This window comes from Sparus aurata, chromosome 8, assembly GCF_900880675.1.
Source record: "Sparus aurata chromosome 8, fSpaAur1.1, whole genome shotgun sequence".
Lineage (NCBI taxonomy): Eukaryota > Metazoa > Chordata > Actinopteri > Spariformes > Sparidae > Sparus > Sparus aurata.
This window is the reverse complement of record NC_044194.1, coordinates 35,418,636-35,444,743: the sequence shown is the minus strand read 5'-3', so window position 1 is coordinate 35,444,743 and position 26,108 is coordinate 35,418,636. Positions and strand designations below refer to the sequence as shown.

The 26,108-nt window shown below is 39.6% G+C and overlaps 1 protein-coding gene across 1 annotated transcript in view; it reads left to right on the top strand.

The window, feature by feature from the left end:
* cmip (c-Maf inducing protein) overlaps positions 1–24,833 on the top strand; it is a 63,573-nt gene extending 38,740 nt beyond the window's left edge. The window contains exons 3-21 of the mRNA XM_030424810.1: positions 1,434–1,484; positions 2,221–2,382; positions 3,122–3,163; positions 3,588–3,650; positions 3,762–3,842; positions 4,798–4,901; positions 5,410–5,514; positions 7,619–8,068; positions 9,693–9,758; positions 12,830–12,856; positions 12,950–12,998; positions 13,130–13,237; positions 13,351–13,467; positions 14,216–14,356; positions 17,811–17,858; positions 17,994–18,140; positions 18,255–18,360; positions 18,461–18,531; positions 19,977–24,833. Of these exons, the coding sequence (XP_030280670.1) occupies positions 1,434–1,484; positions 2,221–2,382; positions 3,122–3,163; positions 3,588–3,650; positions 3,762–3,842; positions 4,798–4,901; positions 5,410–5,514; positions 7,619–8,068; positions 9,693–9,758; positions 12,830–12,856; positions 12,950–12,998; positions 13,130–13,237; positions 13,351–13,467; positions 14,216–14,356; positions 17,811–17,858; positions 17,994–18,140; positions 18,255–18,360; positions 18,461–18,531; positions 19,977–20,030 (1,992 nt within the window). The 3' untranslated portion in view covers positions 20,031–24,833. The remainder of the gene's footprint in view (positions 1–1,433; positions 1,485–2,220; positions 2,383–3,121; positions 3,164–3,587; positions 3,651–3,761; positions 3,843–4,797; positions 4,902–5,409; positions 5,515–7,618; positions 8,069–9,692; positions 9,759–12,829; positions 12,857–12,949; positions 12,999–13,129; positions 13,238–13,350; positions 13,468–14,215; positions 14,357–17,810; positions 17,859–17,993; positions 18,141–18,254; positions 18,361–18,460; positions 18,532–19,976) is intronic.
* Positions 24,834–26,108: the final 1,275 nt, after the last annotated feature.

The following is a 26,108-nucleotide window of genomic DNA, read 5'->3' as shown; positions in this document are numbered from 1 at the left end:
CAGTAGCAGATACATATAAGTCTCCTATCTTTTATCTAATTGAAAAGTACATACAGAACTGAACACACTGTTCCTACAGACCATCTAAAACATGCACCTAGACTGCTCTGACCTTAAAGCCATTACACACCAGTTTTTTTCTACTGCTACAAACATTGGGACAGGTAGGAAAAGGTGCAAATACACAAGAAGCAGATGGGAGGACTGCTAACATCATTTAGTCCTGTTTCTTTGTTGTGAAGCCAAAGTTCAACTCCTAAGTCACTCTGCAGTTTTGTCATATCAGTGTTCTATCTGTAGAGTCAAGGAAGGCAAAGGTCCCTGATTCCAATGTGTAAATCACATCATGTTTAAGTAGTTGTATTTCTCAGTTCACATATCATATTAATATTAGTGATTAACAGTTGATGAACAGTTTAGCAAACACCACCCTCCAATAAAATGCATACTGTTATAACAAAAGTTCTGTCACAGGCAGTACACAGAATGCCTCTAGAAGTGACTTGATATAGATATGTTTGATCCCTTGTCTGAGCTGAAGAGTGAGAAACTTCAGTAACCAATAGATGTCAGTCAATGATAACATGATAATATACTTTGGTTATAAGTAAAAATTTTGATTGCTGTTTTTAGAGAGTAATAAGGCAATGACATGACTGTCAGATGTTATGCGTTAAAGCAAATTAATGAAATGTGCATGTTGTCTGACATGACATGTTCCGCAAAAATTAGAACACTGGTTTGAGGCAGGCAGGGCCCAGCTGTGAATATGATACATCTACTGTACAGCAAGTTGACTTCAGCAACATTTGAATTTAAATGTGAAGACACTTTTGTGGCTGTTTGCTGGTGTTGCAGTCTGTGTTCTGTCAGTCATGTTATTTTAGACCACACCCACACAGTCCAGATGAAGTTGATGAGGTTTTGTATGGAGGACTGAAACCATTGAAATAATACATGACTACATGTCTCGATAAATTCATCTAAATACATTTAAATATACCAAATCAAATGAATAAAATGAATGTAGGCATTAAATAATTCACAAGATGTTTAAATGCTACATGGAAAAGGACAAAATAAATAAATACATTTTGAAATGAATCAATGAATAAATTGAAGGGGAAAATAAATTTTAAAAATAATGTAATACAAAGGTAAATAAATACACAGCAAAATTAAAGCAGACATATGAATTTAGGTCAGACCTGTAAATGTGAAGGGCTGAAAAGGGTCTTGAAAAAATGATTAGGTTTTAAAAAAATATATTGTATTTAGACAGTGTCGTGAAATCCTTGTCTGTGGGTTTGCTTTCTATGACCTGAGATCACATTTAAGTAATTGTTTGTGTCTCTCTGTGTTGGCGTGTGTGTGTGTTTTCTTTATTTATTTATTGTGTGTGTGTGTGTGTGTGTGTATGTGTGTTGCTACAGGCGGCAAACAGCTACTTAAGGGACCAATGGTTTCACTCCCTGCAGTGGAAGGTAAGGTTGGAAGGAAGGTTGTCTAACTATTTGTTTCATCTGCGTCATTAAAGCATCATGTTGAGGCCTTTAACTCCCTCTCAACTTTATTGTTCCATATGCTTTAGAATTTATTAGGATGGCCACACACAGTCAACTTTATTGATCATGTCGAAGTCCAAAAAATTGGTTATCTTAAATTTTCAGTCTTTCAAACCACTTTGCAGACCTTTATGAGGATCAACTCTCTAAATCTGTCAGTGCAAGAGCCACGGTGTGCTCACTGAGCTAAATAAAGCTACAAGGAAGTATGCCTGAGGTAGTTCAGAATGGTAGAGCTCACAGTTACTCCCTATAGTTTTTATTTTTTTCATTTCCTACAAACTACACACTGTTTCTCAGACAGTAATCAAAAACTGTCTCATAGAAAGCACTGTCCATATACACAAATGGACCATGTTATGTAGGCTTAACACAGCTCCGATTCTTAACAAACATTTCCTGTTTGTGTGTTTTCACTGCACCATTTTGCACTAAAATCCCCTGTGCCAAACCAACAAGCATTTGAGTGGTAGTGACATGAAAGAGGCCTAAACTCAAATTACCCAAAGGTAAAAAATAGGAAACAATCATTCTTTCTACCAGATGTGTTGATGTGCTGGTTTCACAGAATAATGCAGTCAGTAGCTACAGAAAATGAAATCATATTGTAAATGCTTGCTGTGTAGTCATACTGTATCATCATCATTTCAAACAGAAAAAGATCTACAAGTACCGTAAGGTCCTGAACAACCCAAGTCGCTGGGACGTGGTGCTGAAGGAGATTAGAGCGCTGGTGGATATGGCTCTTACTTCCCCGCTGCAGGATGAGTCCATCCACCAGGCTCCACTGCACATCATCTCCACCCTGCTGGCCGAGGTAGCCACATGCACACACATGCGTTGGTTTCATTTAACTCTCTGCATTAAAGTAAATAAGCATATTTCCCCAAATCCCAAACTATTCCTTTAAGACTATATCTTTGTGAGCCATGAATGTTAGTAGCCTGTGGCCAGTAGTGTTTGATGGACGGATACTGTAAACTACACTGACAGACGAGATAATGTAAGGGTCCTCTGTGAGTAAAAAGTAAGGTAAAAGTATAGTCATATATCATCGTAAGACTTCACTATAAAAGCTTTGCATCATTGTGAGTAAAGCTTGTTAAGCCACTTCTGTAATTTTTATTGGTCAGAGGGTCCATAATGTAAAAAATGTAGAAGAAACAAACGCAATAAGGGTACACTCACACTTGTCCCAGTTGCTCCATACCTGCATGAACTGACTAATCTCTCTTATTGTCATGTTGGGATATGTCTGTTTTCTCTGATGTTGCTGTCATGTCCTCCAAGGCAACATTTTCCAGGGGAGCTGTTTGGATAGTCTTGACATCGCAACTCTGTAATGACACAGTGCCATATAGTATGATAGCAACACCTTAGTTAACTAGTCACAGCCCATACATAAATGTGACACCAATCCTAATTTGACTATAAACAATAAATTCCTGATGTATAATCGCTAATAGAGTTCCCCTTTATTCGTTGATTGTGAGGCTATATGATTGCACATACACACATACTCTTGTGATGTTCTTTACTCCTCTTCTTCCACACAGAACTCTAATCTCAGCACTCAGGATCATGAGAACATCATTGTGGTGAGTATGAAGTTCACTGTCAACTGCTATTTGATGTCAGGCTGAAGTTAATGATTAACACCCTCCAGTCCAACCTCTTGTTGTTTCGGTCTTTAAACTGAAGAATAATATTGATTCTCATTATGTGTTTGCTCATGTTACACTTGTGTTTTTGTGTGTTTTCGATTGTCGCTGTCGATGCCCATATGGTGGTATCTGGGCAGAACAGAAGAGTTTGATGCTGAGAGAGGTCGTGATGTTTGTGTAGCTCACCTGTGAGCTGTTTTTACAAGGCTGCTGCACCTGACAGCCCAGATCTGTACTGCTGGCTCCCAGCCAGGGTAAATAAGAGATAGGATATGGAAATATTCATCTATCTGTGTGTGTGTGTGTGTGTGTGTGTGTGTGTGTGTGTGTATGTGTGTGTGTGTTGGTTTTTGTTCAGGCCATTGCTCCTCTTCTGGAAAACAACCACCCACCACCTGACCTGTGTGAGTTCTTCTGTAAGGTGAGGTCCCTTGCTTCTCAAACTGGAACAACAACAAACCAATAGCTACTGTTCTATAGCTGAACAGATTAAAGCATTTAAAGTGCTTCTTGTCATTTCTGTGTGTTGCAGCACTGTCGGGAGAGGCCGCGGTCGATGGTCGTGATTGAAGTGTTCACTCCTGTGGTCCAGAGAATCCTCAAACATAACATGGTGAGAACTACTCTCCAGGAGCTGCCCAGAGCTCTCAGTTGAAGGGCACGTCAGTTCTCACTTAGTAGTAGTTCTACACTGCCCAGTTCTCTTTTGAAGCCTGTTAATTACATGTATAAACGGATTTTGGTCATACATGTGAAAATGTGGCTGTTAAATTAAGGTCTTTATAATGAGAGATTCAGTAGGTAGGATAGTCCCTTGAGACCAAATCATCGTGATGTGGAGCTACCAACAGTCACTTCCGGGGAGACAACTTACCATTTCAAACATATATGTTTAAACATGTATGTTAAAATATGGTTGTAGGCCTTTCTGGAGTCTCTGCAGTGCTTATTTCATGTAGTCTTTCTGCTTTGCTAGTGTCTTTTATATTTACCTTAACGCAACATCTCATAGTCTCCTCTAGTCTGTGGCCCCAGAGGTTAACAAGGTTACCAGACTAACATCAGTGTAAGTGTTGTCATTAATGAAAACATCAAACATACAGATAATGAGTTTCACTAACTTACCTATTATGTCACTGTTAAACCTTTATTCATCTTTTTTGTTGGCTTATGAAGATGAATCCCTGCTTTACTTTGCATTTATCAGCGGTTAACTAAGCACTTATTAACACTATGCTTTTTGCAGCTACCAGATATAAAGTGAGAACAATGCCTTATTATGGTTTATTATCCCTCAGTATATTCAAGGTTAAACTCAATAAATATGTTTGTAATAAATACACAAGCAGAACTCAAATGTTAATTAACCTTCATATGGTGGATTAACAGAAGGATTTAGGCATTAAATATAAAATTGCGTTATCCTACGCTCTGTTTTTAGAAAAGTTATTTCCAAATAAAGTTGTGGTAATTATTTGCGCTTAATCCACTGGTTTAGTTTTTTCTGGTTTGGCACTCGATTGAAATATTTTTAACACTCCGTTTGTTTTTGTTCCTCTCTTTGGCAGGATTTCGGAAAGTGTCCTCGACTGCGTCTCTTCACTCAGGAGTACATTTTGGCTCTGAACGAACTGAATGCTGGGATGGAGGTCGTCAAGAAGTTTGTCCACAGGTAAGAAACTTGAATGCAAATGCAGAAATTGTTTTGTATTTATTCATTGTAAGTACTTTAATTGCATTCAAAGCTACAGTGTGCACATTTTTTTAAATTGGTCCAGCAGCTGCCTTAAACAGTTTCTGTGTTTGAACTATTGGTATGCATGGTTAACAAACCTTAAGTTGTTAACAACTAACCTCTACTTAGGGTCTCTTCTTGAAAATTACATGTCCATAATTAACAGAGTGTATCTCTGCAACAAGGTCTGTTTGAATAATCAAGGTATTGGAACACTTGAAATATTTCCTCAGATATGTAGGTATAAGTATATATGTCTCTGGGGCTGAGAAAAAAATCCACCAGGGTGTAACAGCATGTGAGAACATGCTACAGTGCATTAATGCCCTTATGATATGTATATGTCAAAATACATAAAATATATATATGTGAGTATGAATATTTTAAATTTTGGTTTTAAGTTAATGGTTTCCATGGTATCCATCTGGACCTCTGTGTGTTGCAGCATGCACGGGCCAACAGGGCAGTGCCCTCACCCACGGGTCCTGCCAAACCTGGTGGCAGTGTGTCTCGCTGCCATTTATTCCTGTTATGAGGAGTTCATCAACAGGTCAGTATTCTGTATATGGATGGACACACAGATATCGCCAGAATTTGACTTTTAAACTAGAACTAAAAATGAACTAACATTATCAACAGAGTTTGAAGAAACAACAGTGTTCACCAGCTAGCGCAGATCCATCCTGTTTTATAATGCCACTTCGTACCTCAAGAACATTTTTACACCTTTTTCCATATTAAATAGGAAAATAAACACATACACCCTCCAAATTCAAGTTTCTCTCTTGTACGGAATAAGAAGCTGAAGCTATGTTCAGTCTCAGTGTAGTGTCTGTTAGCTGAGCCCTGAGGCCTGCAGTGAGTCTCTGTGTTGTTCGAGGTTGTGGGCCCAGCAGGCTCCTGTTAACTCATCAAACAGTACAGTGATTAGCAGTCAGAGTCAATACTGTCCCCATAGTTTTGGAGCTACCTCCAAATTCAGGCCATTTCAATGTGTGGACATCGTGACAAAATATATATGTATTCTTTGTAACACCTCTGGTATAAAGAGAGATATACACCCAGTCACTATCCTATTATTTACACTCCTGAAGGGCTTAATGTTCAGTGGTTGAGACTTAGAGTTGGTTCAATGGCTGTAGTATTAGACTGCAATAGCGAGCTGTACCTGAGAATAAACTGGCAACTAGTGAAAGTTAACATTCCTGGATTGTTAATTATTAAGAATTAGACGTGCACACTTCTGCACAATTTAGTCTTTTGTGTCTATGTTTGCCCTAGAACTAAATATAACATTTATGAAATTGTCATAATGCCTGAATAACATTGCATTGCTAATTTAGTCTTAGAAAACATGTGGTGTTATTTACTGGTGTGAGAGAAAAGCTTTGCCACTGTTAAGGTTGGCTCAGTTTTTTTTTTTACCTCAGTCCATTGGTTCATCGATCAGTTCATATAAATATTACATATTATTAATATTCATATGAAGGAAACAGTACAAACAGTAAATTGGAGATGATACCAGGATGCAGGTCAGCTGCCATAATGTCATCAGACCATATTGTTCCATTTATAGCCTAAACTAATAAGCAATGTTCAAACATGCTCATGTACAAAACAAATACCTCTACAATACAATAACAATGCAACAACAATCATTTAAAATATAAACACTGAATAGAAAATCATTAAAAACATGACATGATTGTGTTTCCCTGATGTTGTGTATGAGGCCTGGTTGTTTCTGTGGTTTGTCTTGGCTGATAAGGGACCTCTTCATTCTTTGGACTATACACAATATTACAGGTGACAAAACACATCTAAGCCTTCAATAGTTATTTTATAAAATGTGGTGCTATAAACTTTATATTTAGTCTTGGCATAATTATTGAATGTAGTATGTATTTAATTTAATCTCATCTTCAAATATAGAAATTCATGGGAATGAACAACATTTGCAATCCACTCTGTGTGACAACCCTAAATTGAAACTTGAAAGATCGAATTCAGAACATCTGGGATTCCATTATTTTGCATATGTCACAGTACAATAGAAAAAACTGTTTCAAAAACATAAAGCTCTTTTCCATAGCTAAAAGAAAATCTTTCTCATTGGCCTAATTCTAGTGATTTACATTTAATCTTATTGGTATCTAGCGTGTTCCATAGGGGTTTTTGTTGACTGCAGATGTGTGACTTAGGCTATCTTAACTAATTAGCGTCATCTCCTTAGCTTCCCGTTGCCCCAAGGAGGTAAATTGTTAGCTAAGTTTTCCGAAACTCAAGCACACAAGGGAACCATCACTCTGGTAGCCATTTCTTGTGGCTCTGTATCTCACCTCTTTTATCTCCTAACTGTAATTGCACTTTGTTATTTTTAAGCTTCTGGTTTAGTCTTTAATGGGCATTGCCGTTCTTTGACACTTGAAGGAACAGTTCACCAAAGAATGAAAATTCATTCATCATCTACTACCCTACTACTCTACAACCCCAAGTGAAGTTGAGAATTGAATACCAGCTACAAGACGTTTTCTGGCTTTCCCCAGGCATGGAGAAGTGACCAATATTTTAGTTTTTGGCTGAACTGTTTTTTTATTGTCCCTCAACCGAGTATTGTTTCTTATACGCTCCTATCACTTTTCCTCTCCCTGCAGTCGGGACAACTCTCCCAGCCTAAAAGAGATCAGAAACGGCTGCCAGCAGCAGAATGATCGCAAGCCTCCTATGCCACTCCGCCTACTGCGCCCTGAGCCTCCTACGCCTCCTGCCACCCTCCTCCCCGTCTCCGGCAACCCCAGTCCTCCTCAGCCACCTCCTCCCATACCCACAAACCCTGCCCTGTCCATTCCCATTTCCTCCACAACGCCTTCCCTGCCCCTCTCCCCTCCTCCATCTGTCGTTAACTCCAGTGAGATCCTGGTGGAGCTGGAGCGAAACAACAACTCAGCCAACGCCAGACGGAAGGGTGGGCCATCAGGGGGTGACAGCGAACCAAACCTCATCGATTGTCTGCTGGTCAGCCCGGCTGTCAACACTCTGTCCATCCAGCTGCCAGCTCAGGCCGACCGAGTGCTGGGCTGCTTCGCTCTCATCCTCAAGATGCTGTGAGTTTACACAGAAATCTATCACTGCTACTCAGTATTAATGTAATATTCCAGTATTTTGTTTTCATTTGTTTTCATTGGGTAGGTGAGTTAGATTAGTTTTAACTTTATGGTGTTCCTCCGCTGCTGAAATTTGACCGTTGATGCTAAGGAGAGGAGAAGGAGAATAGGAGAGAAGAGAAGGAGGAGAGGAGAGAAGGAGGAGAGGAGAGGAGAAGGAGGAGAGGAGAGGAGAGAAGGAGGAGAGGAGAGAAGAGAAGAAGGGAGAGGGGTCTAGAGGAGGAGTAGAGAGGGCTGTGTTTTATCTTTAATGATTAGTTCTATTATTATGTGCTATTGATGCTTCATATTTAGGTCAATTAACATACTGGTGAATAAAGCATATAAGCATTAAGCACATACACGAAGAAGAAACTGAATATGTCAGCTCCATGATTAAAACAACAATTATCAGGTAAATTTCAGCATTGAAGCAAGGAGCGACAAACACGGATTGATGGTTATCATTCTTTACACAAGTATACACTTATTTGTGAAATAAACAAAAATCCACATGAGCCAATATTTTCTTCATCCTGGAGGCCTTCCAGTGAGCAAGGGCACCATGACACAACAGCTGTCAATGGGTGACTATTGACAGATTCCCTCAGGAACAGCCTGTTAACTATTATTAAGACAGAATTGTAAGAGGTATTTAGTGACAGCTAGCTAGCCTCTAGCTAACACTCAGTTGATGTAAACGGGGTCACACATAAGATAATTGCTTGTTTGTGGAATCACATCCCAGGGGGACAGGGGGGCACGGCTACCCCATCCTGGGAAAAATATAAGCTTTTTAAGCTTTGTGTCTTGGATATGTATTCTACGTTATTTGCGCACAGTGAAGAGGTAACACAGAAATAACCACTGCATCTTCAGCTCACTTTTGTCAGATCTACTTCCATGTCAAGATTTTAACTGTCCACATGGCCAGTGACAAGCAAACCTAATCGTGGCCAGTTCCCTGTACTAGGATGAACAGTGGCCCAACCTTTAGTCGTTTAGAAGTAAGGCACACACAGACTCACCTAATTGTGACATGTGAACAGATTTCTCTCTGAAAAGTCATTGAAATCTCTCTTGTAAGGCCAATTAACAACTCTTTTGTCTTGATTAAGCTACTTTAAAATGGTATAAATTCAAACCAATATCATATTGTAGAAGTCACATGTCAACAACCCAGGAAGTGTCCTAGTAAGTAAAGGTAACATTATGTGTGTATGTGTGTATGCCTGTAGAGCTGATCAGTGTAAATGGGTTAAACAGCCCTGAATGAATGAATGAGTGCGTGTGAAAGTGGAGCAGCGCGCACGTGTGTGTGTATGTGTGTGTGTGTGTGTGTGTGTGTGTGCTTCTGTCAGGCTGTAGGTGTGGTAACCAAACGGGATGTTATTTCTGTTAAAATAACACCGCAGGTCTGTGACATCGCAACACTGCTCGTAATTCAACTCTACTGGTCAGTCTTTTTGTGCCTCAGCTCCCATCATCCAGACTTCACCCTTGTCTTCACATTGTTCACTAAAGACACTCTCTCTTCAGCTCTGCCTTTTTTACTTTACCTTCTGTTTCCGTCTGTCCCTGTCAGGTCGGACTATGATGACTGGAGGCCAGCTCTGGCCAGCCTGCTGCAGCCCATCCCCTTCCCTAAAGAGTGAGTAATTACACATACACACCTCAGCTCACACTTACACTGTAGGCATTAAATGCATTTTATTCATGTATCTAGTATTCTGTCACACAAGGGACTTTTAATAGCAAAACTTCAATAACTTAATCTCTCGAAAAAGAATACTGATGCCTTACTGTATTTTCATATGTGTTTATTTACACATATTATTGGTAACATTTCTCGCTGAAATTTAGTAGATAAGGTTAATCGTACCATAAAATATAAATATTTAAGTAATAAGAATTATATTTTAAAAGCAAGTGAAACAACCTTCCCTTGGACAGAAACAGGGTTTTCTGGGAATCATGAAGCTAACACACAGGTCACTTCATAGAGTATGTGAGTTTGTATATTGAAGGAATGGATGTTATGTTGTCTATATTTGATCGGACACAAACAATCGAAATACAAAGATGGAAATGAGAGACAAAAATAAGTTGTTTACAGTATTTTGATAAAAATATCATTATCCAGAGGATTCTGTGAAGAGCAGTCACATTTTACTGCCTCATCATTTTTGTCCTGTTTCCAGCAAGAATTGCCTTATTTGTACCGGCCCTGGTACCTGTTACATACATGTACAAAGTAAAAGTGAGTAGGTAAGAAGTAAGTCAAAGTAAAAAAGTTTCATAGTATTTTCTGCAACGAAGCAACCAGCCATAGAGTATACGATCTTCCTGTTTACATGTATTAGTGTGGACAGAGATGATTTATGAAACACTCGCCTGGACGAAGAGTTTTTGTTATAAAAGCCTGTTTTCATAACTACCTGTGTACATGTAGACTGGGCCTTAGAAAGGTGCTCAAGTGTTCACGCTCAGCATGACTTTTAATTTTAAATCGTTTCATCGGGTTACACAGCGTCTGCACAGCCTGTGTGGTGAAAGTAGCAGTGGCTTCATTCCTTCATATATGAAACGAGGTTGTGTTTCTGCACCGCACAGTCCACCCTACTACATCGCTGTAGTTACACATGTAAACTACAGATAGTGCTGAATGTAGGATGGAATCCAAAGACACCAGTGCAGCCATAACCGTAATCACACTGTAATCATCGGTGTTGGCCCAGTGCTGCACACCACCACCCTGCACGGCCTTCCCTCCTGCCTCCTACCTTCCTTCTTCCACTATCTCACATCACCATCCCTGGGGATGTATACATGTCTCCAGCAGGTCCTGGTGGGGCCTGGCTGCTGACGTGGATGGGCTATCTCACCACGACTCCTGGGTGTCCTAAACTGGAGGGGTAGCTTTTCCCTCTCCAGAGAGCTTGTTTAATTGGCTATAAGGAACCCCAAGCGCTATTTGTAATTGGTGGCTGACCTAGAGCTTCATTAGTGTTGTCGCACCTGTTGCTCACCTGCGCAACTGTTACCTGGTAGATTGCTGCAGGCGTCATTAGGAAAGGGAACAGTTCTCCCCAGCACACTGTAACTAAGGACATAATGAGTCACATCAGTGCACACACTGACAGTGATGTGCTCAGATGAGTTCATGCACTGACGTGCAAAAAACATGTCATTAGATTCACCACCTCTGAAACTGACTTATTAATGCACTAAGTTGTCTTTGCATCATCCACATTTAAACTGAAGTATATAAATTCACATTGTGGTTTCATAGGGGGGTTATTTGTGGGGCTATTTTTGGCCAGGAGAAGTTTCTGCACAATTAGAAGACAATCCTTGAACTTAGTGCTTCCAGGCATGCCAAAGTCCAGTGCATAATTAAAGTAGAAAAGCAAATTCTATCTTTTGCACCCTCGTTTTCTGTGGATTTCCTCTGATGATATAGGGTGATAATTTGTGACCTTGCAGAGCCAGGCTACTGTTTTCAGCCTCCTTTATGCTAATAGCCTTTTAACTGGCTGCTGACTGCAGCACTATATTTACCATACACACATAAAATTACCATCAATCTTCTAATCCAAGTCTTGGCAAGAATGTGTCGAATAAGTTATTTTTTTATTATTTTTTTTTTTAAACATCATGAATTAAATATGCCATGCAGCTGAATGTGTATATACCTGTGTATTAAAAGGTACCCACCAATATTTACAGGTGTTGGGGAGTATGACTACATATGTGAAAAAGCTACTATAAAGCCTTTTGTGGCTCCAGAGGAAGCTGCACTTAATCTAATGGATTGCCTCGGGTGATGTCACTCAGTGGTGAAGTTGCATTGTGGGTAATGTAGACACCAGGAAAAGGAGTCCACTGCTCATGCATTGCACTCATATCAGTATGGAAAGTTTAAGAAAAAATTATGAGTTTCGATGCAGCAGAAGCAGAGGTATTGGGAACTTTTGTATGTATTCTTCGTCCTTTTCAACATTTGGTAACTACATAACAACTCCTGCCTACATGAACCAACCTGTGCCTCATCATTATAGACATGTTCTTTGTAGATAAACTTTGAGTGATCTCCCGGAACCGTTTTTTACAATTCTGTAGATGCCAAAATTGGCATAGGTTTAGCTACATATTCACTTATATAAAAAGGTTCACCTTTAATGTATCAGTACAACCTTACAAAAACATTTTGAAAAAGACATTAAATTAAAATGATTTAATTGACCAGGATTTTGTCAGTTTAGAACGTAAATGTGATGTCACTACAGTTAACCTCTCACAGCTGCTAAAACATAATTGTAATGATTCCCCACAGGGATCATTAAAATATCATCTAAAGTAACAAACAATCCCTGGACCTGCACATGCTCATATCATGTGCACATGTGCTGAAAATGTCATAATGAGCTCTGCACTCCCCCTGACACTGCATGTTGACTGTATCCACCATTATAAAGTAACATTATGTTACTATGTCATCAGCTCAACATCACTGTAAGAGGTAGCACAGCCAAAATATGTTGAACAGACCTCCAAATATGATTTTAACCAGTGTAAACATCAAGTCTTAGCCACCTTGCCAGACAAGTATGCATCAATTATTGTTTCCCAACAGAAAATGTTTGTTTTGTCATATTTCTCAGTTCTGAAGTATTTTGTGCTGTAATATTTCACATTTCTCTCTTTCCTCCCTCTCTCCAGGGCCCTTGCACATGCCAAATTCACAAAGTAAGAACTCTGACATCATAAATTAATCATAAGAGTCATTTCAGTTTAAAAAACAAGTGACATTTGTGTCTCAATGTTTCTCTGTCTAAATAGGGAACTGAAATATGTCATTCAGAGGTTTGCGGAGGACCCCAGGCAGGAGGTGAGTGTGTGTTGTGCATGTTTTCCAGTGTTTGGCTTTTGAAGCAGCTCTAGAGCTGAAAGAAGTTGTGTTGGGTGAGATGTTTCTTGATACGGCCCAGAAATCTTATCATGTGGGTGTTTGTGTTCCAGGTCCATTCTTGCCTGCTGAGTGTGCGTTCAGGTAAAGACGGCTGGTTTCAGCTGTACAGTCCAGGAGGTGTTGCCTGTGATGATGATGGAGAGCTTTTTGCCAGTATGGTGAGTGTATGGACACACACACACACACACACACAAATACACAGTCAGCCTGTACTTTATATCTGTGGTTGTGGTTACTAACTACCGACCGCCCTCCCATTCCTCTCCATCAGGTTCATATCCTGATGGGCTCCTGCTATAAGACCAAGAAGTTCCTGCTCTCTCTGGCTGAAAACAAGCTGGGGCCCTGCATGCTGCTGGCCCTGCGTGGTAACCAGACCATGGTGGAGGTATGTCCATGCTTATGTTTCTATTAACTCTGTATTTTTTTTTTATATAATTGTATCTTTTCTAGGGCTGTCAATTGATAACGTAGTTAACAATATTAATCTCAACTTAATAGCACATTTGAAAATATATGTTCATTATTATGCAACAATCCAAAACTATGACAGATACTGTCCAGAATATTCTACAGAATAACCTCAAAGGTACTGTGTACTCAAAAATATGTTAAAAGCATAACAAGGCAAACTCAAGCCCAACAAACAACAGCAGATAGGCATATTGACATATTGTTGTTAATCGGCCTGGTTTGTTTGGTTTGTTTCTGCTGCCATCCACAGCGTTAACTGCTGCATCACTTTCTGATTTCTCAAACTACGGAGCGGGCCAAGAGTCATTAGGTGCGTGCGTTAATCGCACGTCAAAAAAATGTATGGCGATAAGAGGAATTTGTGTTATCACCTTTTGTGCACGTGGGGATGTGAGGGCCCCTTCATTGCTGCTTGCAGTTTTAATTGACATATATATGTGTGTATACTTAATTTTATTCAAGCTCAAGCCCAAAGAACCCTGATGAGATCACCTTCACATCACAAGGCTTATTTGGTTGACAAAGCTACAAAACTAAATCACACAAAGATTTCCTCAGGATGCGCTGTACACCGCATAATGAGTAAACTGTTCGTCATATGTAAAATCTGTGCAGTGTGCCTTTACCCCTTACAGTATGCATGTGTTTCCATGTGTGTCCAGATCCTGTGTCTCATGCTCGAGTACAACATCATTGAGAACAAAGACACCCAGCTGCAGATTATCTCCACCCTGGAGAGCACCCAGGTTGGCCTGCGGATGTACGAGCAGCTCTGTGACCGACAGAGAGAGCTCAAAGAACTAGTGAGTTACTGCTCAAACACACACACACACACACACACACACACACACACACAGCGTGCAGTTTTTGTGGAGCTGAACTCAGAACATCTTGTCCAACTCATCCCACATTTCTGTTGGCTCCAGCTCAGTGGAGTGAGGCCTCTGCAGGAAAATCAAGTCAACAGTTTCTCATTACATACAAATTCTTGTGTCCTTAGTGACACATGTGACTTAGTTGTAAATCCACAATTCTGACAGCAGCTGTCATAGGCCCCAGAAGTTGAGCAGTAAGCATGCACCAGTGTTTCCCACAGAATGACCATGTGACTGCGGCAAGGGGTGGGAGAGGGGTAAATTGATTTGCATTTCTATAGCGCTTTTCCAGTCTACTCACTGCTCAAAGTGGCTTACAACAGTATGTTTCATAAGGTTGCCCAGAAAAATTCACCTTTATCATAACAGCGGGTGATGGTGTTAATGAGAGAGCCTCAGAATGTACAAAACCAACATAGTACCAGATGACATTTAAGAAACAACTGTATAAGTAGGCCTACAGTAAAGAATAACTCTCTTTATCTTGTTCTCTTTCGGTTTCCCTGCAAAGCATGTGAAATTGTCAGTAGGAGGGATAGACCCTAGTGAATGGCATATGGATGGAGAGAAGAATAAGAGTAAAACAAATTGTAATTAGTCGCCAGATCTACCTGGGCAGCAGTTAATATAACCAAATGGAGAACACAAGATTCATTTAGGAGAATTCTGTTTCATGTAGAAACAGCTCCATCGTCTGTTCTGTGGTTAGGCCTAGATGAAGAGAAGACTAGGGATGCACTCATGTATGGCTGACTGTCGTTCAGACATTTAAAATATAATAATATGAAGCCTAGTAAAGTATAACATCCTCGAATGTAACTCTCTTTATGAAGGTTATTTTCAAGGTTGTCCTACTTTACTATTCCATGGATCAGCCTTATCCACTGGAGATACATTTTCTCTATCTGTCACTTCCACTCATCGACTGCTTTTCATCATGTGCCCTCTTAGCTTCATCCACTGCTGTAGTCCATCAAATTGTGCCAGTGTCCTTCACATCTCTTGTACTCTCATCGAGCAAGCAAACACTAACTGTATATTTCTTCATTTTCACACACCTCTCAGTAAACATCAGTGCTGGCGTGTGTAAATGAATGGAGCTTGCCTTGGTCTAAAATACAAGTATAGATCAGGGGTCTCATGTAAAACCATTGCGTACACACTAAATGGGGCCTAAAAGAGGCGTACGGCACATTCAGTGCAAAAGTTGTGAACTGTAAAAACAAACTTGTGGGGAGACTGGAGCACCCAGTCATTATTCTGTGCATAATAATACATCGCACAGCTGATTTCCCCTCATATAAAACATTCATTAAAAATCCATGCTATCACAAACATTCAAATGAGCTTCGAAGTAAAACATAACTATTCCATAAACACATTTTAAGTTTCCTCAGTGCTGTCTCACCATTTCATTCCAGCCCCAAAACTGCAGCAGAGCAGAGCAGAGCAGAGCAGAGCAGAGCAGACTGTTTGATAACAACATTTTTATCATCAGTTGTAAAAATCCAAGATTACACCAGATAGCATCAAATAATGAATACTGTACACATATGATAAGTATGATTTTAGTTTTCATACAGCAAAGTTGTGTGTAAAATTGCTGCAGTGCACTGGAAACAGCACCATGGCTGCCACACACACACACACACACACACACACACACACACACACACACACACACACACACACACACACACACATATGGATTGTTTACATTAACAATGTGTGGAGATAAAGTCAGTGACAGCTCTTGGACAATGGTTACACTCCACATCCTCATTGTGAGTCCTAATAATAGTAAAACAGCCCACATTCACCGTAACTAAACTTAAATGAAATATATGATGTATGATATGATATATATGAAATAGTGTTCATATATCAGACTTCCACTTTAAAATGATATGCGAAGGTCGGGGATAACAATGATCCTCACCAAGTGGAACAGTCAGTCTGATCACTGTAAACACATGTAAAAAATATTGCAGTGCCACTTGTAGGTAATGCTGCATGGACTGCACAGACGGTCAGTGTCCTCACACTACTAGAGGACAAAGTGATTGAACACACACAGTATGTTCTTTGTAACCTCCATCTCACTGACAAACACCTCATTCTCTGTGCCAGAAACATGTATTTTCTTTGTTTTTCTGTCATTGTACTGTAATGTACATACTGTCATTTCCATGCAATAATATTCATGAGGCACTCTGCATTGAAAATGTATGGTTGAATGTGTGTATGGAGAGGGCTGTACATGAGTCGGTTACATGTGAGAACATTTCCAAGTTGATTTGGGATTTATAAAAAGAAATTGATGGGCATATGCCAGGTTTTATTAATCTGAATATTTTTTGGTGTACGTGCATTTCTTCATTTATATGTACGCAAACATTTAGTTTGGATTCTCCGGAAAGTTTTATAAATGAGACACCGAAGCAGTAACAGTAACCTGCCCTCTTTGCTCAGTCTGGATACTTCACACACTGAGTCATAGCCACTTGACTCTGTCTGCACAACTGAGCTTTTCATTTATATGTGGAGATGGTCTACTGCACTCACAAAGAGAGCTCATACATACTGTGTACATTATTAATTATGGTATGTGTTGTATCCAGTATGTCCAATATAGTTGTTATTTGTTTTAGACTACTCAGATTCATTTTGATTTAGGTGCACTGCTTACACAATTAGGCACTGTGCAAAACTTGCAATAGCCAACCAGCTAGTCTGTACTTCATGCTAAGGGTTGATTTTGTCTGTGCAGTGCAAGTGTTGTAAAATATAACTTGAATGAATGTCACCCATTCAGATAGTACTTGAGTCAAAATCTTGAAGTATCTGACAATGAAAGTATCAAAAGTACAAGTAACAGTATTTTCTTGGTCATGGAATCAGTTTGTTTTGTATGATTGCTAATTAAAAAGAAATCATTAGAAAATGTGCTTCTTAGGCTCTTCTACAGTAATCTGCAAAGTAACCAGTAAATACATATATCAAATAGTTGTAGTGGAGAAAAAAAACAACAATATTTGCCTCCAAAAAGTAGTGGAGTGTGAGTACAAAGTATAAGTAAGTCAAAATGATTTTAAAGAACAGTACTTGAGTATATGTACATCGTTACGTTTCATCACTGGTGCATTGCAGATATCCTTTGGCAGGAAACTCTAACAAAGGTACATAATGTTAATAACACCATTACAAAATGGTTGATTATATGTTTTTTAAATTTAGTGAACAGTATTCAAGTCCCGTCTCCTCAGTATGATATGAATGCAGCATGGTGCAAACCTGCTCACACACACCATCTACTGTCTGACAAGGTTCCTGCAAGGCCCTCAGCTCAGACGCCATCTTTCTTTTCTGTCTGTCTTCACAGCAAAGGAAAGGAGGCCCCACCCGGCTGACTCTACCCTCCAAGTCCACGGTGAGATTATACTGATTCTTCACTGCTGCACACAAAAGAGTGTTAACCTGTGCTTACCTGGACAATGTCAGTGCATTGAAAATACTTGCTCTTATTTTTCTAATGCTCAGTGGTTTTTTCTTCAACATTGTTTAGGATGCGGATCTGGCCCGACTGTTGAGTTCAGGTTCTTTTGGGAACTTGGAAAACCTGAGCCTGGCCTTCACCAACGTCACCAGTGCCTGTGCTGAGCAGCTCATCAAGCTGCCTTCACTCAAACAGCTCAACCTCTGGTCCACACAGGTGAACACACAGCAAAAATAACTATTAACACACACACACACACACACTAGTAATCAGTAATGATTCGATGTCTTATGTGTGTCTCATCCCTTTATCTCTTATGTCTTCCTTCAGTTTGGGGATGCAGGGTTGAGATTGCTATCTGAGCATCTGGCCTGTCTTCAGGTTTTAAACCTTTGTGAGACTCCTGTCACTGATGCTGGTCTGCTGGCTCTCAGCTGTAAGAAAACACACACTAATTGAACCATGTACAAGGACATGCTCAGAGTTAACATGATAACAACAATCTGTGGCTGATAATAACTGTTTGTCTTTTCTAGCTATGAAAAGTCTGTGTAGTCTGAATATGAACAGCACCAAGCTCACAGCTGACACGTATGAGGACCTCAAGGTAATACTACCATACAACTCATGTCAAATGCAAATGGTTTATTTGCACAGTATAATATAAAAATAGATATCGAAGTGCATATTATGTTTTTCACAAAATGTCAATTAAGAGGAAGCTTGCCACAGCGGAGGATATTTATCAGTAGCAACTTTGTCAGTTACCTTTGTGATATGCTACCCATAAAGTTTATGATCTATGTTCGAATTTTGGCCATATTTTCCAGAGTGCAACTTTAAAAAGTGATGTAATATACATCCCTACATTTTCAAAATTGTATTAAAGTTGATATTGTCAAAATGATTTACATGTATAAGAAAACATGTTAGGGTTAGGGTTATTTTCACTGTAATCTTGAGTTTGTAGGAAAGGTCTAAATGCAAAGCAGTTCCTTGTCTGTTCATCAAAGACCTACAACCCTTCATGGGTCTGTCCACAAATATTTCATTCTAGAAAAATACCATCTGTGTAATTTGTTACTCATTAGAGAGAAAGAAATGTCACATTTCCAGTTGGTTTATTCTAATTAACTGCGAATGTAAACCAGAGCATTTTAGGGTGATAGTTGTCTTTATCAAGGAAGGAAACTTAAGCTTTGTTGCACTTTAGTTCTGGTCCGGTTCCTGTTCACAGTGACCTTTTACAAATGAACTAAGAGGAGTAAACACTAAGTCAAACAGACAGGTTAGGGTTAGGTTACACATTGATTCAACAGTTTTGGCAATTTTCATTCTACATTAAGGCATAAGGCATACCTGTAGTTTATGCAGCACTTTAATGCACCTCTGATGTGTATTTATGTTCTTTTGTGTTACAAAAATATCGTGTCACAATGAAAATTATTAGCGTTAGTAGTCTGCAAATCAACAGCACACCCATCAGTCATGATTGGGAGTCTTTTTACGCTGTCACACATTAATTGAGGGACTGAAAGTACACTGAGTAGGACACAGCACAGCAGTTTGAACAGCTTTTAATCTTTTAATCAGGGAAAACAACACTGACATTACCATGAAGTTATTTTACATGAATGCAAGGCCTATAGGCTCCAGATTGGTAGTGAGATAGCGTCCTCAGCAGATGGATTTATTAGAAAGCCTACTTTAGCTTTGAAAATCAGACTGAAAGAAAAATGTCGGCCACTAGGTGTCTATGCAACAGCTCTATGTGAAAATGATCAGGGCCCCAAACTGTAGAGCTGTACCAACTTTCATGCTTTAATGAAAAAGTGAACAATTTTTTTGCATATCACCCAGAGTATTGTGGAAATGTGAAATTTAAACATTAACGGAGTCTAGCTACAACAACTATAAAAGAATGATTAATGACAGTCTACGTCCAGATGCACTCATCAATATTTGTATTTAACAATATGTTCTTCAGAGTGATTATGTTTAAAGGTACTGAGGCAGTCTGTCCACTGTCCTTCTGTCTGTGTCTGTCTGCAGGCCAAACTGCCCAACCTGAAAGACGTCGATGTCCGGTACACAGAGGCCTGGTGATAAGCCATGCTCACACAACCCCATACATAACCGGGCACACACAGAAACATACTCACACACAGCACACAGGCTCAGATACACACCATGAAAATTGTGTGGTGATGTCGTCTCCATCGCCACCATTATTAGGCTCTGACATCATCCCAGTGTGAGGATCACCTGATTTCACCAGAGGAGGAGCCTTCATCAGCTTCACACATCATCGCCCACCCCTGTAGTGATGCCATCACCAGGAAGGAACTGTCTAGTCAGCATCAGGATTACCTTTTTTCTAAATGAGAAATCATTATGGACCTTGCCGCTCCCCTTACTGCTGTCACCGATGTTTCATGGACCTTGTTCTTACTGACATGATCAGAGGAGGACACGCTATATTGTGACATAAGAGACACTTTTCTCTCCGTCTTTATCCTTCGCCCTGTCTTTCAGATGTGGTCTCTCAGTTTTCATATTCAGTCTAACTCCAGCTCTGCAGTCGTGCGTCCATGTCATGAGATCAACCTGAATCGACCCTCCCCCTTCAGAGCCTTCCCCTCTTTCTCTCTCTCTCCTGCCATCTATGCGAAGAAGGCTGGATACAGCAGCTCACATTCCAGTTCGTCTCCAGTCTGATCCACAATGTTGCTCTCCAAACAGATGTGTTGAACTGTTAATCATGCAGTCCTCACTCTCGCGATCTTTGACTCCAGTTGTCAGGTTCAAATTTGTCTTTTCAAGTATTTCATTGGGAAAATGAGGTGCTACCTCAGAGAAAATCAGAGTTGCAAGACTGTGCCTACTCTTCATTTAAACACAAAAAAGAAAAAGGTTTTTATCAACTTGAATGAACATATTTTTCCAGACATCTGTGCTTTCATATGTTGTGTGTTTCTATATAATTCTATATATGAACATAACCCACAGTGATGACATTACAGAACCATTTCAGGAGCTCTTGGGCAAACTTAAATGCCAATTGTGTTTTACAATTACATTTTGTTCATTTTTCTTTTGTCTTCAGTGAATATACTGATTATCTCCCATTACTATTTAATAGGGCAGTTGTGTAGCAGTAGCTTTGCGGTCTGGGACTGCCTAATATTTATAAGTTGTGTCTTTCAAACTTCCTTTACTCTGCCTCTCCTGGATTGTGTCCGGATAGTAATGAAGTACACAGGCCCAGTTGTCTTTTTTTTGCAACATGTAACACAAGAAGCCAACAAGAGGGTGCCTGTACATGGATCTCTCTGTACCATGCCATGGTGGTAATGTAGACCTGTAAAGTGGACCTGTAAACAAGACTCATCACCAGCTGAGAGTTGTATATTTTCATATCCTCTGCTATTTTTTGGCTCTGTTTGAGACTATTTTGAAAAGAAGAAAGGACACTTGCCAAACATCTTCATCAAACATAGTTTTTGTTTTGTGCACTTGTGTCATCAGGCCAATATGAGTGTGGTTTCAGTACTGATCACAGTTTGGAGTGGAACCTGTCATGACCTGTCTGTGGAGAGAAAGTGACACCACCGCTGACCTGTTGAGGTCAGGGTGGAGAGTCGCAGTGCCTCTAGTGGAGCTGTTGATGAGTTGCCTATTGTTATCTTTTTATCTGTCGAACCATCTGTTTTGAACTGTTGCTGTATTTATATTCCGTCATAATACATGGGTGATATTTTTAGGCTGTAGGGAGATTCTCATCCAAGGATGGTGATAAAGTTGATGTACATATTCCATCCCAATGGGCTATAAGGGACAAAAGATTGGAAAAAGGCACATTTAAGCCATATTTGCCCATCTACATTCCTTCTAAATGTTGCTGTTTTATTGTGGCAACATTTCATACGATGTGGTAACTGCCCTGACACACTGCAAGTCTGTCAGAATCTCTTTTTCCTGTCTTTATATTGATTTGTCTTCTGTCAGTGACCCTAGAACACGGGAAGACGAGTCAGGTTTCAACCCTCTTTCCAGTCAGCCTAGCTCTGACTGCATCCATCCATTTTATTTATTTGTGTCAACCTCCAGAGTGCTCCGGATATTTGTTGAATCAAGGCAGAAGCTGCAGCAGAGGACAGGATGCCGTCCACTATGAGATCATTTGTTTCCTATTTATTGGGTGCCATGACAGATTTCTGTTCGGCCTGTAGACTCAGCTTGTGTACGGCCATCTTTGGGTCTGGCTGTAGGACCTTGTGCTCTCTTTCATAGCCTGTATGATGTATATACGAGTGTATATAGTCGTCTCTTCCCTTCCTCTCCTTGAACCATTTTTAAATCCCCTTTTGTTTTCTTTTTCTTGGCCTCCTTTCATTGGCAGGCTGGTGTTGCCTTCATCTTAATGTATGTGTGGCTGTTTTTTCACACAAAGTGCACTGTAATCAAACAAATTATGTTTTCAAATATCTTTGAAGTTTTCAGCATCTTTGATTTGATCACTTTAATCAGACATTTGTTTCTTGTGTTCTTGTGGTTTAGTTTATTATGTTTTTTTTGCATGTACATGTTGCTGTATCATCTGATATTTTTATTTTATAATTTTGTTTTATAAAAGGTTTAAAATATGATAAAGGGTCTGATCACTATTCACTGAGGTTAAGGACTGAAATGGAGTGATCCAGTCTAACTGTTTGAGTGGTTGTTAAAAGCCTTGACAGATCCTATTGGTTAGGGCATTTTGATTATATTCATTTTCTAAAAAGTCAATACCAATACTGATACTTTTGGAATGAAGCTGCCTGTCAAGTTTAAGTTTGACCATTGTCATATCAAAACATTTTCAAATTGCTTGTTCCCCCTGAATTTTTTTCCCATCCTGCCAGATAATCATATCAGAGATGAACCACACTGACTGTCCATAATCAAGTTACAATAAAGTTGTGGGTTCCACACATTAGTAACTGTTAAGTCAGTGTAACAATACTGTAGATTTGTTTTATCTCAAATATGTTGTCTGAATGTTTGAATGGAATAGTTTGACATGTTGGAACAAAGGTGTACTTGCTTACTGGATGAAAGGAGGATGAAAAGATTGACATCAGTGTCATGTCAATGCATATAATAAGAAGCTAGTCAGTTTGCTTAGTTAAGCATAAGATTGGAAACTTGGAGAAGCTGGCCTGGCTATGTCCATGTTACATCTATTTTCTTTTATATAAGAAAAGCAAAGTGGATAAAGTCTCTGCTGGTTGCCTGGCAACTTCATAGTGATAACATGAATGCAGGAAGTCACTGCGCCCAGTGAAGGAGTTGAGAGCGGCATGGACAACATATTTTTGTAGGCTAATCTGGAAGTTAGTATTGCCCTTTTTTCTTCCTCAAAAAGCATAAGTGATTTTCCTTAGAGTTCAGAATTGCAGAAAATAATATATGTGTCAAACACGGTTTTTTCTCACCCCCTGTGGAGCCTTCCTGTCCTGGGCTGTGCACAAACCATGCCAGTTTGTGATGTTTCCCATCAGGATGCTTTCTGTTCCCTCTCTGTAAAAGTTGACTGGAGTTTTTCTCCGGAATGTAGCCATCCTACATTTCTGTATGAAGTAGAGACTTTTTCAAGTTTTTTTAAACCAGGCTGGTGATGTGTGATCACCAAGATAGGTTCTCAGTGACGCTGGTACCCAGGAACCTACAATTGTCCACCTGCTTCCATGCAACTCCACTGATGTTGTGTGTGTCTATGCTAAAATCAGCAATCAGTAAATCGATTTTTTGTGGGTTGTCTACTTTTCAGAACATAAAAATAATCTTTTAAGCTTATTTTAAATGAAGATCCTATTTTAGGCAACTGAAAACCCATCAAAAAGTCCCACTAGCTTAGAGGCAAGGGAAGTGCAAAAATGTTAACTTATTTTCCTGCAGAATTACTCCTAAAGCACAGTCCTATAGTCCAGCACATAGAACTCCTAAAATCCAATGTGGTTTTGTTTGTTTTTTTAGTTAGCCATTACAAGGGCTGGTAGGTAGATGTTGTCACCTTTGGACAGAGCCGGGCTTGTTGTTTTCCCCATGTTTCCCTGTCTTTAGGCTAAGCTAAGCTAACTGACTGTAGCTTCATACAACATACAGCCATGAGACTGGTATCAATCTACTTATGTAACCCTGCATGTAAGCGGATAAGCATATTTCTCAAAATGTCAAACTGTTCCTTTAAAGAAATGGACAGTCTTGAGGAAATCCTGTCACTGAACTCATCCCACAGTTCTTAGGTCATTATGAGCTGCCAGATGCCCAGCCTGGGTGCCAGCATGTTGGGGTTACAATGTAAGGTTTTGTATTACTGTAGTACATGCAATGGTTGAACTGAGACTTTTCTTCTGTTCCGCCATGTCTCCCTATCCTGTGGAGCTTACTGTGCTTTGTTGCTTTCCATTCCCATCCTGATTCCTCCTTCTCATCTATGATCTCTGATATTTGATTTGATTTTTATTTTATTCTACACAAACTGTTAAGAGTTTCTACCATGTCCAAATCCTGTACAGCTGTGCTCGAGTCTTAAAAGTTGTTATGGAAGGAACGGGGTCAGATATGGCACAGCCTGAAAAATCTGACAGACTGAAGAAAAAAAACAACTCTATATCCCATAATTCCTTGTAGTAAAATCTTTTTTGGCAGCTGGAAAAGGGGCACCCACCATGTTTCACTCTATTTTTCAGTCTTTTCCGCATTGATCTGCTTCTCCTGCTGGGTTATTATTATTATTATTATTATTGCTGCTGCTGCTGCTCTGTGGCTGTTGTAATAAAAATACAAAAGATCTTCAACAGGAAAATAACAACTATGATGTGAAATAATTTCAATGAAAAATAAATTGTCTGTGAATATGTTTCAGCTGTGTGTGTGCTGGGTTCTTTTTTTTATCTTTCTTCACTCATACTAGAGATGGGTATCGCACTACAGTTATAGCCAGCCACTTTAATAGTCAACAGGTACAAACAGCACATAAAATACACGTCATCCCTATGGTATTGCTGTATTGTGGTGCAGTGCACAGTGGATCATACTCTTAACCTGGTCAATATGCTGTATGCTGTGACACTAAGTGAAGTAATCAAACTGGAGATTTAATGTTTTTATGGCTGCACTATTTTATCGTATAGAAATATTTCATGTAACTTACCATGACCCTATTTGTTGGGTAACTTTGGTCTATTAAAGCCACAAAGTTAGCAGAACCTAAAACATAGGCCTGTTTGGAATTAAATTAATCCCACCATTAACACTGAATGGTTTTTTGCATGATATCTGAAACTGGGTCTTGTAGCAGCTCTGAGGACAGTCTGTTTACCAGACAGAGGGCAGGAAGCCTGAATTGCAATTGACAGACAGGGCAAAATAAACCCTTATTGCTCTCTAAATGCTGGCCAAAAGTCATCGTGCAGAGGTGAGATTTGAACCCACACCACAAATAAGGGTAAATGAAAAATTAAAAAAAATAACAAAGAAGCACAGCCCTATTAGCAGTCAGGTCAGTTCATTATTTGCTTCATCATTTTGTACATCATTGTGTTCCAACGTAAAATAACTTATTTCCTAAAAAGGTAAAAAGTCATTGCCCTCAGCCACTGAGAAATTCCACATGTTGTTTGTTTCCTCCATGAAAAGGCAATGCACCCTTTGGCCTCTGGCAAAATATATGCAGGCAGCCTTACATTATGTGAGGTTACAAAATTATCTGGGTAAACATTTAGAATACAAAGTGTAGGATTAAGAGGCACCTATTTGCCAATAATCAGACTAATCAGGTTCAGCACCCTGTTCCGAAAAAGGATTCTTTGAGGACACTCCCTCATACAATGCAACAGAGACCCCTTCTGGCGATAACATTTAATACATGTGTGAGGAATATTTGGGTTGAAGTGGTGTAGTGGTACCAACCATTTATACCATAGTAATTTGGAGTGTGTGTTTACTGTTTGCACGTGGGCTAAGGAGCAAGGCTTTGACCATTCCTCCTTTTTTGCATTCTCTTTCAAATCTGTTTCTGTTTCTCCAAGCATACAGAATACCTTTTGAAGATTATGTGCCCTTGCTAAGAAACATTGTATAATAGAGACACATGTCCCTTGGCGTCTATATGTCTTGAAGTGATGTCTTTCGGAGTAG